This window comes from Procambarus clarkii, chromosome 35, assembly GCF_040958095.1.
Source record: "Procambarus clarkii isolate CNS0578487 chromosome 35, FALCON_Pclarkii_2.0, whole genome shotgun sequence".
Lineage (NCBI taxonomy): Eukaryota > Metazoa > Arthropoda > Malacostraca > Decapoda > Cambaridae > Procambarus > Procambarus clarkii.
The window spans coordinates 19409462-19423760 of record NC_091184.1 but is presented as its reverse complement, the minus strand read 5'-3'; the positions used below and the strand labels follow the sequence as shown (position 1 = coordinate 19423760).

The 14299-nt window shown below is 58.1% G+C and overlaps 1 protein-coding gene across 1 annotated transcript; it reads left to right on the top strand.

Moving 5' to 3' along the window:
- Window positions 1-913: 913 nt before the first annotated feature.
- On the top strand, window positions 914-13784 carry LOC138371376 (peptidyl-prolyl cis-trans isomerase-like). The gene is made up of 3 exons (XM_069336159.1): window positions 914-1151; window positions 11628-11807; window positions 11924-13784. Exons 1-3 carry the CDS (start codon window positions 1035-1037, stop codon window positions 12434-12436), a joined length of 810 nt encoding a protein of 269 aa, XP_069192260.1. The 5' UTR covers window positions 914-1034; the 3' UTR covers window positions 12437-13784.
- Window positions 13785-14299: the final 515 nt, after the last annotated feature.

Here is a 14299-nt window from a genome sequence, read left to right as displayed (position 1 = left end):
AATGAAACTCTTGGAACTGGAGGATACCAGTGTGGTGGATATGACAACACACGGAGAGGAAGGGAAGACTCAGCTGCAGGCCATGTTGGGGAGCCTCAACACAGTCAACACAGCACAGGAAGTATTCATGACCATCAATGAAGTTGACCAATGCAACATGGAGGTAGAAAATTGGCTCCGGAAGTGCCAGGAACTCTTCCCAGATGTCAAGACTGTCCACACCTCAGTGAAGGTACGCTGCTGAAGGTCACATTGTTCTCACCCAACTGAGTGTAGTATTGCCTCTATATAAACACTTTTGACATGGACACACATCAAGATGAGAGTAGACTTTATATATAGGAAACTTTTTGTTCTAACACCTGAAACATTTTTATTAATAAAGTCAACTGTCATCTTGGTGTTTCTCTACACTGTGGTCAGTGTAGAAAAACATTACTTATATTGTCAAATTACTTTACTCAGAGGCTGATGCTTCATTTACTCAGAGCCAGGTTCCGCCATTAATGTTTGTGTTGGCAATGACAGGTGCAGGAGACCATCAGGGAGGCCCTGGAGATGATGACCACACAGACAGGTGCCACAGCTAACCCCGTACACCTGGGAGACTCAGCCTCCACCATTAATGTTTGTGTTGGTAATGACAGGTTCAGGAGACCATCAGGGAGGCCCTGGAGATGATGACCACAGAGACAGGTGCCACAGCTGACCCCGTACACCTGGGAGACTCAGCCTCCACCATTAATGTTTGTGTTGGTAATGACAGGTGCAGGAGACCATCAGGGAGGCCCTGGAGATGATGACCACAGAGACAGGTGCCACAGCTGACCCCATACACCTGGGAGACTCAGCCTCCACCATTAATGTTTGTGTTGGTAATGACAGGTGCAGGAGACCATCAGGGAGGCCCTGGAGATGATGACCACAGAGACAGGTGCCACAGCTGACCCCGTACACCTGGGAGACTCAGCCTCCACCATTAATGTTTGTGTTGGTAATGACAGGTGCAGGAGACCATCAGGGAGGCCCTGGAGATGATGACCACAGAGACAGGTGCCACAGCTGACACCGTACACCTGGGAGACTCAGCCTCCAGCATCATGAATAAAGTTCAGGAAATCACTGGAGAGATCCACCAGAAGCAATTAACAGTAAGTTTCTGATTTCCTCTCATAGGTCATATCACAAGATATTGAGTTGCGTTTTGAGGAGAGGAAGCCTGTTCTTAGGTTTATCGAGGTTCCCCAAGGTCAACTACTGACTTTCCTTAACATACAATGCACAATAGTTGCCTAACTCCTGGATAAATATTTACTGGTAGGTGAACAGACCTATCAGGTGAAAGGAAGCATGTGAACCATTTCTGTCCTGCATGGTGATTGAACCTGTGATCCTCTATTGAACCCGGGATCCTGGCTCCCCTCACAGAGGCACAGAGAGCGGGTGACACTCCACCAACCAACCGGGAAAGCATTCAGGAAGACAGTGAACCAAAACAGACCACTGCTGGGTTCGAAGAGACTGAAGCCTTAGAACTGCCAACAAACTCCCAGACAATGCCAGCATAAACCTCCCTGCCAGAAGAGGAGGCTGGAATTTCAGGTCCAACACCAACCCCCTGCCAGTAGAGGGGGAGTGGAGCTACGGGTCCAGCACCAACCCCCTGCCAGTACAGGGAGGCTGGAGCTACAGGTCCAGCACCAACCCCCTGCCAGTACAGGGAGGCTGGAGCTACAGGTCCAGTACCAACCCCCTGCCAGTACAGGGAGGCTGGAGCTACAGGTCCAGCACCAACCCCCTGCCAGTAGAGTGAGGCTGGAGCTACAGGTCCAGCGGTCCAGCACCAACCCCCTGCCAGTACCTGGTTGATACCTAGTTGATGGGGTTCTGGGAGTTCTACTCCCCAAGCCCAGCCCGAGGCCAGGCTCGACTTGTGAGATTTTGGTCCACCAGGCTGTTGCTTGGAGCGGCCCGCAGGGCCACATACCCACCACAGCCCGGCTGATCCGGAACTTCTCTTAGAAAACCGTCCAGTTTTCTCTTGAAGATGTCCACAGTTGTTCCGGCAATATTTATTATAATCACTGGGAAGACGTTGAACAAGCGCTGACCTCTGATGTTTATACAGTGTTCTCTGATTGTGCCTATGGCACCCCTGCTCTTCACTGGTCCAATCATGCATTTTCTTCCATATTGTTCACTCCAGTACGTTGTTATTTTACTGTGTACATTTTGGACCTGACCCTTCAGTATTTTCAGTGTGTATATTATTTGGTAACTCTCTCGTCTCCTTTCTAGAGAGTACATTTGGAGAGTTTTGAGACGATCCCAATAATTTAGGTGTTTTATCTCGTCTATGCGTGCCGTATATGTTCTCTGTATTCCCTCTAATTCAGCAATCTCTCCTGCTCTAAAGGGGGGACTGAGTACTGAACAGTACTCGAGACGGAACAACACAAGTGACTTGAAGAGTACAACCATTGTGATGGGATCCCTGGATTTGAAAGTTCTCGCGATCATTTTTCTGGCTGATGCGATATTTGCTTGGTTATGCTCCCTAAATGTTACATCGTCGGACATCATTATTCCCAAATCCTTGACATGCAGTAGAGGTGGGCTAAAGCTACAGATCCAGAACCAACCCCCTGCCAGTAGAGAGGGGCTGGAGCTTTAGGTCCAGCACCAGCCCCCTGCCAGTAGAGGTGGGCTGGAGCTACAGGTCCAGAACCAACCCCCTGCCAGTAGAGGGGGGCTGAAGGTACAGGTCTAGCACCAACCCCCTGCCAGTAGAGGCGGGGCTGGAGCTACATTTCCCACACCAACCCCCTGCCAGTATAGTGGTTGGCTGGAGCTACAGGTCCAGAATCAACCCCCTGCCAGTAGAGGGGGGGGGCTAGAGCTACAGGTCCAGGACCAAGCCCCTGCCATTAGAGGGGGCTGGGGCTACAGATCCAGCACCATCCCCCCCTGCCAGTAGAGGGGAGGCTGGACCTACAGGTCCAGCACCAACCCCCTGCCAGTAGAAAAGGGCTGGGGCTACAGATCCAGCACCATCCCCCCTGCCAGTAGATGGGGACTGGAACTACAGGTCCAGCACCAACCCCCTGCCAGTAGAGGGAGGGCTGTAGCTACAGGTCCAGCACCAACTCCCTGCCAGTAGAAGGGGGCTGGGGCTACAGGTCCAGCACCATCCCTCCCCCTGCCAGTAGAGTGAGGCTGGAGCTACAGGTCCAGCACCAACCCCCTGCCAGTAGAGGGGAGGGGCTGGAGCTACAGGTCCAGCTTCAACCCCCCTGCCACTAGAGGGGTGGGGCTAGAGCTAAAGTTCCAGAATCAAACACATGCCAGTAGAGGGGGGCTGGAGCTACAGGTCCACCACCAGTCCCCTGCCAGTTGGGAGAGAGGGGGGGGGTTGGAGCTACAGGTCCAGCACAGACCCCCTGCCAGCAGAGGGGGGCTGGAGCTACAGGTCCAGCACCAAACCCCTGCCAGTAGAGGTGGGCTGGAGCTACAGGTCCAGAACCAACCCTCTGCCAGTAGAGGGTGGCTGGAGCTTCAGGTCCAACACCAACCCCCTGCCAGTAGAGGGGGGCTTAAGATACAGGTCCAGCACCAACCCCTTTCCAGTAGAGGGGGGGGGGGCTGGAGCTACTGGTCCAGCACCAACCCCCTGCCAGTAGAGGGGGGGCTGTAGCAACATCTCCAACACCAGCCCTTGCCAGAAGAGTGGGGCTGGAGTTACAGGTCCAGCTCCATCCCCCTGCCAATAGAGGGAGGTTATCTTGAGGTTATCTTGAGATGATTTCGGGGCTTTAGTGTCCCCGCGGCCCGGTCCTCGACCAGGCCTCCACCCCCAAGAAGCAGCCCGTGACAGCTGACTAACTCCCAGGTACCTATTTACTGCTAGGTAACAGGGGCATTCAGGGTGAAAGAAACTTTTGCCCATTTGTTTCTGCCTCGTGCGGGAATCGAACCCGCGCCACAGAATTACGAGTCCTGCGCGCTATCCACCAGGCTACGAGGCCCCCTCGTAGGAGGCTGGAGGCTGGAGCTACTGCTCCAGCACCAACCCCCTGCCAGTAGAGTGGGGCTGGAGCTACAGGTCCAGCACCAACCCCCTGCTAGTAGAGGGGGGCTGGAGCTACAGGTCCAGCACCAACCCCCTGCTAGTAGAGGGGGGCTGGAGCTACAGGTCCAGCACTAACCCCCTGCCAGTAGAAGGGGGCTGGAGTTACAGGTCTAGCACCAACCCCCTGCCAGTAGAAGGGGGCTGGAGCTACAGGTCCAGCATCAACCCCCTGCCAGTAGAGCGGCGCTGGAGCTACAGGTCCAGCATCAACCCCCTGCCAGTAGAGTGGGGCTGGAGCTACAGGTCCAGCACCAACCCCCTGCCAGTAGAGGGGGGGCTGGAGCTACAGGTCAAGCACCAACCCCCTGCCAGTGGAAGGGGGCTGGAGTTACAGGTCTAGCACCAACCCCCTGGCAGTAGAGGGGTGGGTTGGAGCTTCTGGTTCGGCACCAACCACTTCCCAGTAGAGGGGGGCTGGAGATACATGTCCAGCACCAACCCCCTGCCAGTAGAGGGGGGCTGGAGATACATGTCCAGCACCAACCCCCTGCCAGTAGAGGGGGGTGCTGGAGCTACAGGTCCAGCACCAACCCCCTGGCAGTAGAGGGGGGCTGGAGTTACAGGTCCAGCACCAGCCCCCTGCCAGTAGAGGGGGGGCTGGAGATATAGGTCCAGCTCCAACCCGCTGCCAGTAGAGGGGGGCTGGAGCTACTGGTCCATCCGTAACCCCCTGCCAGTAGAGGGAGGGGCTGGAGCTGTAGGTCCAGCACCAACCCCTTGCCCGTAGAGGGGGCTGGAGCTGTAGATCCAGCACCAACCCCATGCCAGTAGAGGGGAGGGTTGGAGCTTCAGGTTTAGCACCAGCCTCTTGACAATAGAGGAGGGCAGGAGCTACAGGTCCAGCACCAACCCCCTGCCAGTAGAGAGAGACTGGAGCTACAGGTCTAGCACCAACCCCCTGGCAGTAGAGGGGGGAGGGGGCTGGAGCTACTGGTCCAGCCCTAACCCCCTGCCAGTAGAGGGAGGCGCTGGAGCTGTAGGTCCAGAACCAACCCCCTGCCACTAGAGGGGAGGGTTGGAGCTTCAGGTTCAGCACCAGCCCCTTGTCAGTAGAGGGGGCAGGAGATACAGGTCTAGCATCAACCCCCCATGCCAGTAGAGGGGGGGCTGGAGTTACAGGCCCAGCACCAACCCCTTGCCAATAGAGGGGGGGATGGAGCTACAGGTCCAGCACCAACCCCCCTGCCAATTGAGAGGGGGCTGGAGCTACAGGTCCAGCACCAACTCTCTGCAAGTAGAGGGGGGCTGGAGCTACAGGTCCAGCACCAACCCCCTGCCAGTAGAGGGGGGCTGGAGCTACAGGTCTAGCACCAACCCCATGGCAGTAGAGGGGGGGCTAAAGCTACAGGTCCAGCACCAACGCCCTTCCAGTAGAGGGAGGCTGGAGCGACTGGTCCTGAAAGAACCCCCTGCCAGTAAAGGGGGGCTGGAGATACAGATCCAACCCCCTGCCAGTAGAGGGGAGGGTTGGAGCTTCAGGTTCAGCACCAACACCTTGACAGTAGAGGGGGGGCTGGAGCTACAGGTCCAGCACCAACCCCCTGCCAGTAGAGGGGGGGGCAGGAGCTACAGGTCTAGCACCAACCCCCTGACAGTAGAGGGGGGGCTGGAGTTACAGGTCCAGCCCCAACCCCCTGCTAGTAGAGGGGGGCTGGAGCTACAGGTCCAGCACCAACCCCCTTCCAGTAAAGGAAGGCTGGAGCTACTGGTCTAGCACCAACCCTCTGCCAGTAGAGGGGGGCTGGAGCTACAGGTCCAGCACCAACCCCCTGCCAGTAGAGGGAGGGCTGGAGCTACAGGTCCAGCACCAACCCCCTGCCAGTAGAGGGAGGCTGGAGTTACAGGTCCAGCACCAACCCCCTGCCAGTAGAGGAGGGCTGGAGCTACAGGTCCAGCATCAACCACCTGCCAGTAGAGGGGGTTGGAGCTACAGGCCCAGCACCAACCCCTTGCCAATAGAGGGGGGGGGGCTGGAGCTAGAGGTCCAGCACCAACCCCTCTGCCAGTTGAGGGGGGGGGGTTTGGAGGTACAGGTCCAGCACCAACCCCCGGTCAGCAGAGGGGGGGCTGAAGCTATAGGGCTAACACCAACCCCCTGTCAGCAGAGGGGGGGGGGGGGGCTGGAGATATAGGGCTAACACCAACCCCCTGCCAGTAGAGGGGGGCTGGAGCTACTGGTCCAGCACCAACCCCCTGCCAGTAGAGGGGGGGCTGGAGCTACAGGTCCAGCACCAATCACCTGCCAGTAGAGGGGGGCTGGAGCTACAGGTCTAGCACCAACCCCATGCCAGTAGAGGGGGGCTGGAGCTACAGGCCCAGCACCAACCCTTCGGCCAGTAGTGTGGGGCTGGAGCTATAGGTTCAGCATCAACCCCCTTCCAGTAGAGGGGGGCTAGAGCTACAGGTCCAGCACCAACCCCCTGCCAGTAGAGGGGGGGCTGAAGCTACAGGTCCAGCACCATCCCCCTGCCAGTAGAGGGGGGCTGGAGCTACAGGTCTAGCACCAACCCCCCATGCCAGTAGAGGGGGGCTGGAGCTACAGGCCCAGCACCAACCCCTTGCCAATAGAGGGGGGGAATGGAGCTACAGGTCCAGCACCAACCCCCCTGCCAGTTGAGGGGGAGCTGGAGCTACAGGTCCAGCACCAACTCCCTGCAAGTAGAAGGGGGCTGGAGCTACAGGTCCAGCACCAACCCCCTGCCAGTAGAGGGGGGCTGGAGCTACTGGTCCAGACTCATCCCCCTGCCAGTAGAGGGGGCCTGGAGCTACAGGTTCAGCACTAATCCCCTGACAGTAGAGGGGGGCAGGAGCTACAGGTCCAGCACCAACCCCTCTGCCATTAGAGGAGGGGCTGGAGCTAAAGGTCCAGCACCAACCCCTTTCCAGTAGCGGGGGGGGGGGGGGGGGGGGGCTGGAGCTACAGGTCCAGCACCAACCCCCTGCCAGTAGAGGGGGCTGGAGCTACAGGTCCAGCACCAACCCCCGGTCAGCAGAGGGGGGGCTGAAGCTATAGGGCTAACACCAACCCCCTGTCAGCAGAGGGGGGGGGGCTGGAGCTATAGGGCTAACACCAACCCCCGGCCAGTTCAGGGGAAGGTTGGTGCTTCAGGTTCAGGACCAACCCCTTGACAGTAGAGGGTGTTGGGCTGGAGCTACAGGTCCAGCACCAACCCCCTGCCAGTAGAGGGGGGGGGCTGCAGCTACAGGTCCAGCACCAATCACCTGCCAGTAGAGGGGGGGGGCTGGAGATACAGATCCAGCACCAACCCCATGCCAGTAGAGGGGAGGGTTGGAGCTTCAGGTTCAGCACCAACCCCCTTCCAGTAAAGGAAGGCTGGAGCTACCGGTCTAGCACCAACCCTCTGCCAGTAGAGGGGGGCTGGAGCTACTGGTCCAGCCCCAACCCCCTGCCATTAGAGGGGGCCTGGAGCTACAGGTTCAGCACTAATCTCCTGCCAGTAGACGGGGGCCTGGACCTACAGGTCTAGCACCAACCCCTCTGCCAGTAGAAGGGGGCTGGAGCTACAGGCCCAGCACCAACCCCTTTCCAGTAGAGGGGGGGGCTGGAGCTACAGGTCCAGCACCAAACCCCTGCCAGTAGAGGGGGGGCTGGAGCTACAGGTCCAGCACCATCCCCCTGCCAGTAGAGGGGGGCTGAAGCTATAGGGCTAACACCAACCCCCGGTCAGCAGAGGGGGGCTGAAGCTATAGGGCTAACACCAACCCCCTGTCAGCAGAGGGGGGGGTGGCCTGGAGATATAGGGCTAACACCAACCCCCTGCCAGTAGAGGGGGGCTGGAGCTACTGGTCCAGCACCAACCCCCTGCCAGTAGAGGGGGGCTAGAGCTACAGGTCCAGCACCAACCCCCTGCCAGTAGAGGGGGCTGAAGCTACAGGTCCAGCACCAACCCCCTGCCAGTAGAGGGGGGCTGGAGCTACAAGTCTAGCCCCAACCCCCCATGCCAGTAGAGGGGGGCTGGAGCTACAGGCCCAGCACCAACCCTTCGGCCAGTAGAGGGGGGGCTGGAGCTATAGGTCAAGTATCAACCCCCTGCCAGTAGAGGGGGGCTAGAGCTACAGGTCCAGCACCAACCCCCTGCCAGTAGAGGGGGGCTGAAGCTACAGGTCCAGCACCATCCCCCTGCCAGTAGAGGGGGGCTGGAGCTACAGGTCTAGCACCAACCCCCCATGCCAGTAGAGGGGGGGGGGCTAGAGCTACAGGTCCAGCATCAACCCCCTGCCAGGAGAGGCGGCCTGGAGCTACAGGTCCAGCACCAACCCCCTGTCAGCAGAGGGGGGGGGGCCTGGAGATATAGGTCTAACACCAACCCCCTGCCAGTAGAGGGGGGCTGGAGCTACTGGTCCAGCACCAACCCCCTGCCAGTAGAGGGGGGGGGCTGCAGCTACAGGTCCAGCACCAATCACCTGCCAGTAGAGGGGGGCTGAAGCTACAGGTCTAGCACCAACCCCCCATGCCAGTAGAGGGGGGGCTGGAGCTACAGGCCCAGCACCAACCCCCTGTCAGCAGAGGGGGGGGGCCTGAAGATATAGGGCTAACACCAACCCCCTGCCAGTAGAGGGGGGCTGGAGCTATAGGTCCAGCATCAACCCCCTGCCAGTAGAGGGGGGCTAGAGCTACAGGTCCAGCACCAACCCCCTGCCAGTAGAGGGGGGCTGAAGCTATAGGTCCAGCACCATCCCCCTGCCAGTAGAGGGGGGCTGGAGCTACAGGTCTAGCACCAACCCCCCATGCCAGTAGAGGGGGGGGCTGGAGCTACAGGCCCAGCACCAACCCCTTGCCAATAGAGGTGGGGGGGATAAAGCTACAGGTCCAGCACCAACCCCCCTGCCAGTTGAGGGGGGGCTGGAGCTACAGGTCCAGCACCAACTCCCTGCAAGTAGAAGGGGGCTGGAGCTACAGGTCCAGCACCAACCCCCTGCCAGTAGAGGAGGGCTGGAGCTACTGGTCCAGCCTCAACCCCCTGCCAGAAGAGGGGGCCAAAAGCTACAGGTTCAGCACTAATCCCCTGACAGTAGAGGGGGGCAGGAGCTACAGGTCCAGCACCAACCCCTCTGCCATTAGAGGAGGGGCTGGAGCTAAAGGTCCAGCACCAACCCCTTTCCAGTAGAGGGGGGGGGGGGGCTGGAGCTACAGGTCTAGCACCAACCCCCTGGCAGTAGAGGGGTGCAGGAGCTACATATCCAGCACCAACCCCCCATGCCAGTAGAGGGGGGGGGGGCAGGAGCTACAGGTCTAGCACCAACCCCCAGCCAGTAGAGGGGGTGCTGGAGCTACAGGTCCAGAACCAACCCCCTGCCAGTAGAGGGGGGCTGGAGCTACAGGTCCAGCACCAACCCCCTGCCAGTAGAGGGGGGCTGGAGCTACTGGTCCAGCACCAACCCCCTGCCAGTAGAGGGGGGCTGGAGCTACTGGTCCAGCACCAACCCCCTGCCAGTAGATGGAGGCTGGAGCTACAGGTCCAGCACCAACCCCCTGCCAGCAGAGGGGGGCTGGAGCTACAGGTCCAGCACCAACCCCCTGCCAGTAGAGGGGAGGGTTGGAGCTACATATCCAGCACGAACCCCCAATGCCAGTAGAGGGGGGGGGGGCAGGAGCTACAGGTCTAGCACCAACCCCCAGCCAGTAGAGGGGGGCTGGAGCTACAGGTCCAGCATCAACCCCCTGCCAGTAGAGGCGGCCTGGAGCTACAGGTCCAGCACCAACCCCCTGCCAGTAGAGGGGGGGCTGGAGATACAGGTCCAGCACCAACCCCCTGCCAGTAGAGGGGGGCTGGAGCTACTGGTCCAGCACCAACCCCCTGCCATTAGAGGCGGCCTGGAGCTACAGGTCCAGCACCAACCCCCTGCCAGTAGAGGGGGGGCTGGAGATACAGGTCCAGCACCAACCCCCTGCCAGTAGAGGGGGGGCTGGAGATACAGGTCCAGCACCATCCCCCTGCCAGTAGAAGGGGGCTGGAGATACAGGTCAAGCACCAACCCCCTGCCAGTAGAAGGGGGCTGGAGATACAGGTCCAGCACCAACTCCCATGCCTGTAGAGGGGGCTGGAGCTACAGGTCCAGCACCAACTCTCCTGCCAGTAGAGGGGGGCTGGAGCTACATTTCCAGCAGCAACCCCCTGCCAGTAGAGGGGGGGCTGGAGCTACAGGTCCAGCACCAACCCCATGCCAGTAGAAGGGGGCTGGAGCTACAGGTCCAGCACCAACCCCCTTCCAGTAGAGGGAGGCTGGAGCGACTGGTCCTGAAAGAACCCCCTGCCAGTAGAGGGGGGCTGGAGCTACAGGTCCAGCACCAACTCCCTGCCACTAGTGGGGGGCTGGAGCTAAAGGTCCAGCACCAACCCCCTGCCAGTAGAGGGAGGCTAGAGCTACAGGTCCAGCACCAACCCCCTGCCAGTAGAGAGGGGGCTGGAGCTACAGGTCTAGCACCAACCCCTGCCAGTAGAGGAAACCTGGAGCTACAGGTCTAGCACCAACCCCCTGCCAGTAGAGGGCGCTGGAGCTACAGGTCCAGCACCAACCCCCTGCCAGTAGAGGTGGGCTGGAGCTACAGGTCCAGCACCAACCCCCTGCCAGTAGAGGGAGGCTGGAGCTACAGATCCAGCACCAACCCCCTGCCAGTAGATTGGGGCTGGAGCTACAGGTCCAGCACCAACCCGCTGCCTGTAGAGGGGGGGGGGCTGGAGTTATAGGTCCAGCACCAACCACCTGCCAGTAGAGGTGGGCTGGAGCTACAGGTCCATCACCATCCCCCTGCCAGTAGAGGGGGGCTGGAGCTACCGGTCCAGCACGAACCCTTCGGCCAGTAGTGTGGGGCTGGAGCTATAGGTCCAGCACCAACCCCCTGCCAGTAGAGGGGGGCTGGAGCTACAGGTCCAGCACCAACCCCCTGCCAGAAGAGGGGGGCTGGAGCTACAGGTCCAACACCAACCCCTGCCAGTAGAGTGGAACTGGAGCTGCAGGTCCAACACCAACCCCCTGCCAGTAGAGGGGGCTGGAGCTACAGGTCCAACACCAACCCCCTGCCAGTAGAGTGGGGCTGGAGCTACAGGTCCAACACCAACCCCCTGCCAGTAGAGGGGGCTGGAGCTACAGGTCCAACACCAACCCCCTGCCAGTAGAGTGGGGCTGGAGCTACAGGTCCAACACCAACCCCCTGCCAGTACGAGGGGGCTGGAGCTACAGGTCCAACACCAACCCCCTGCCAGTAGAGGGGGCTGGAGCTACAGGTCCAACACCAACCCCCTGCCATTAGAGTGGGGCTGGAGCTACAGGTCCAACACCAACCCCCTGCCAGTAGAGGGGGCTCGAGCTACAGGTCCAGCACCAACCCGCTTCCAGTAGAGGGGGGGCTGGAGCTACAGGTCTAAAATAACGGGACTGACACTGACCACAGGTTATAATGGGTCTGACACTGACCACAGGTGATAATGGGGCTGACACTGACCACAGGTGATAATGGGGCTGACACTGTCCACAGGTTGAGGACCTCCACAGGATGAGGGAGCCCGTCAAGAGGCTGGTGGAGGCTGGCCGGGTGTTGGCCGTCCAGGAAGACCAAGATGGCCGCCGCTCCGCCAGGATAACTCTACAAGACGGACAGCTGTACCTCCACCCACTCCTGCGTCAGCCCACGCCCACCCACGCCCACACCCTCCAGGTTACTTTATTACACTCACTAGTCTTACTGACATTACTGACTTACTGAGTTTTGATAACTAATATGATAACATTTTGTTATACAGTTATCAGCATGATTTATTTCATTTCCTGCAGGAGAGTGAGGTTGTGGGCGTGCTGGAGCCCTCCTGCACCCTGGCGTTCCTTGACCTCGGGTGGGCGGGGTCAACAAGAGGGCGGGTCACCATCCGGCTGACCCCTGACACTCCGCTGGCCAGACAGTTTGTGTTGTTGTGTACGAGCCAGCGGGGCCACACCTACCGCAACACTAAACTGTTGCAGGTGTGGGGCAAGGGTCAGCCGGGGGAGTGGGTGGGGGGCGGAGACTACGAGAGTAATGATGGTTGGGGAGGAGCCCCACTGCTGCCTGACCTCCAGGGGCAGTACCGGGAGTCAGGCCAGGCAGGAGCTGTGTGGTCCTTGTGGGGGCCGGGGTGTCCCAGGTGTGCCCAGTTCGTCATCACCACCAGGGACCGCCAGGATGGTCACCAGTGGCCACGTGTCTTCGGTGATGTGGTGAGCGGCCTGGATGTGGTGAGGGCAGCAGTCAACCACAGTGACATTAGGGAGGTGACTGTGGTGGACTGTGGTGTTGTGCTGCCCCTCTAGTTCACTGTACCATCACCATCACTACTGTGGTGTTGTGCTGCCACTCTAGTTCACTGTACCATCACCATCACTACTGTGGTGTTGTGCTGCCACTCTAGTTCACTGTACCACCACCATCACTACATAAGAACATAAGAACATAAGAACAAAGGTAACTGCAGAAGGCCCATTGGCCCATACGAGGCAGCTCCTATTCTATAACCACCCAATCCCACTCATATACTTGTCCAACCCGTGCTTGAAACAATCGAGGGACCCCACCTCCACAATGTTACGCGGCAATTGGTTCCACAAATCAACAACCCTGTTACTGAACCAGTATTTACCCAAGTCTTTCCTAAATCTAAACTTATCCAATTTATATCCATTGTTTCGTGTTCTGTCCTGTGTTGATACTTTTAATACCCTATTAATATCCCCCCGGTTATGTCCATTCATCCACTTGTAAACCTCTATCATGTCACCCCTAACTCTTTGCCTTTCCAGTGAATGCAACTTAAGCTTTGTTAATCTTTCTTCATATGAAAGATTTCTAATTTGGGGAATTAACTTAGTCATCCTACTGTGGTGTTGTGCTGCCACTCTAGTTCACTGTACCTCCACCATCACTACTGTGTTGTTGTGCTGCCACTCTAGTTCACTGTACCATCACCATCACTACTGTGGTGTTGTGCTGCCACTCTAGTTCACTGTACATCCACCATCACTACTGTGGTGTTGTGCTGCCACTCTATTTCACTGTACCATCACCATCACTACTGTGGTGTTGTGCTGCCACTCTAGTTCACTGTACCACCACTACTGTGGTGTTGTGCTGCCACTAGTTCACTGTACCACCACCATCACTACTGTGGTATTGTGTTGCAACTTTAGTTCACTGTACCACCATCATCACTACTGTGGTGTTGTGCTGCCACTCTAGTTCACTGTACCACCACCATCACTACTGTGGTGTTGTGCTGCCACTCTAGTTCACTGTACCACCACCATCACTACTGGGGTGTTGTGCTGCCACTTTAGTTCACTGTGCCACCACTACTGTGGTGTTGTGCTGCCACTCTAGTTCACTGTACCAACACTACTGTGGTGTTGTGCTGCCACTCTAGTTCACTGTACCACCACTACTGTGGTGTTGTGCTGCCACTCTAGTTCACTGTACCATCACCATCACTACTGTGGTGTTGTGCTGCCACTCTGTTTCACTGTACCATCACCATCACTACTGTGGTGTTGTGCTGCCACTCTAGTTCACTGTACCATCACCATCACTACTGTGGTGTTGTGCTGCCACTCTAGTTCACTGTACCACCACAACTGTGGTGTTGTGCTGCCACTCTAGTTCACTGTACCACCATCATCACTACTGGGGTGTTGTGCTGCCACTCTAGTTCACTGTACACCCACTACTGTGGTGTTGTGCTGCCACTCTAGTTCACTGTACCACCACCACCAGTACTGTGGTGTTGTGCTGCCACTCTAGTTCACTGTACCACCACTATCACTACTGTGGTGTTGTGCTGCCACTCTATTTCACTGTACCATCACCATCACTACTGGCGTGTTGTGCTGCCACTCTAGTTCACTGTACCACCACTACTGTGGTGTTGTGCTGCCACTCTAGTTCACTGTACCATCACCATCAATACTGTGGTGTTGTGCTGCCACTCTAGTTCACTGTACCACCACTATCACTACTGTGGTGTTGTGCTGCCACTCTAGTTCACTGTACCACCACTATCACTACTGTGGTGTTGTGCTGCCACTCTAGTTCACTGTACCATCACTACTGTGGTGTTGTGTTGTGCTGCCACTCTAGTTCATTGTACCACCACTACTGTGGTGCTGTGCTGCCACTCTAGTTCA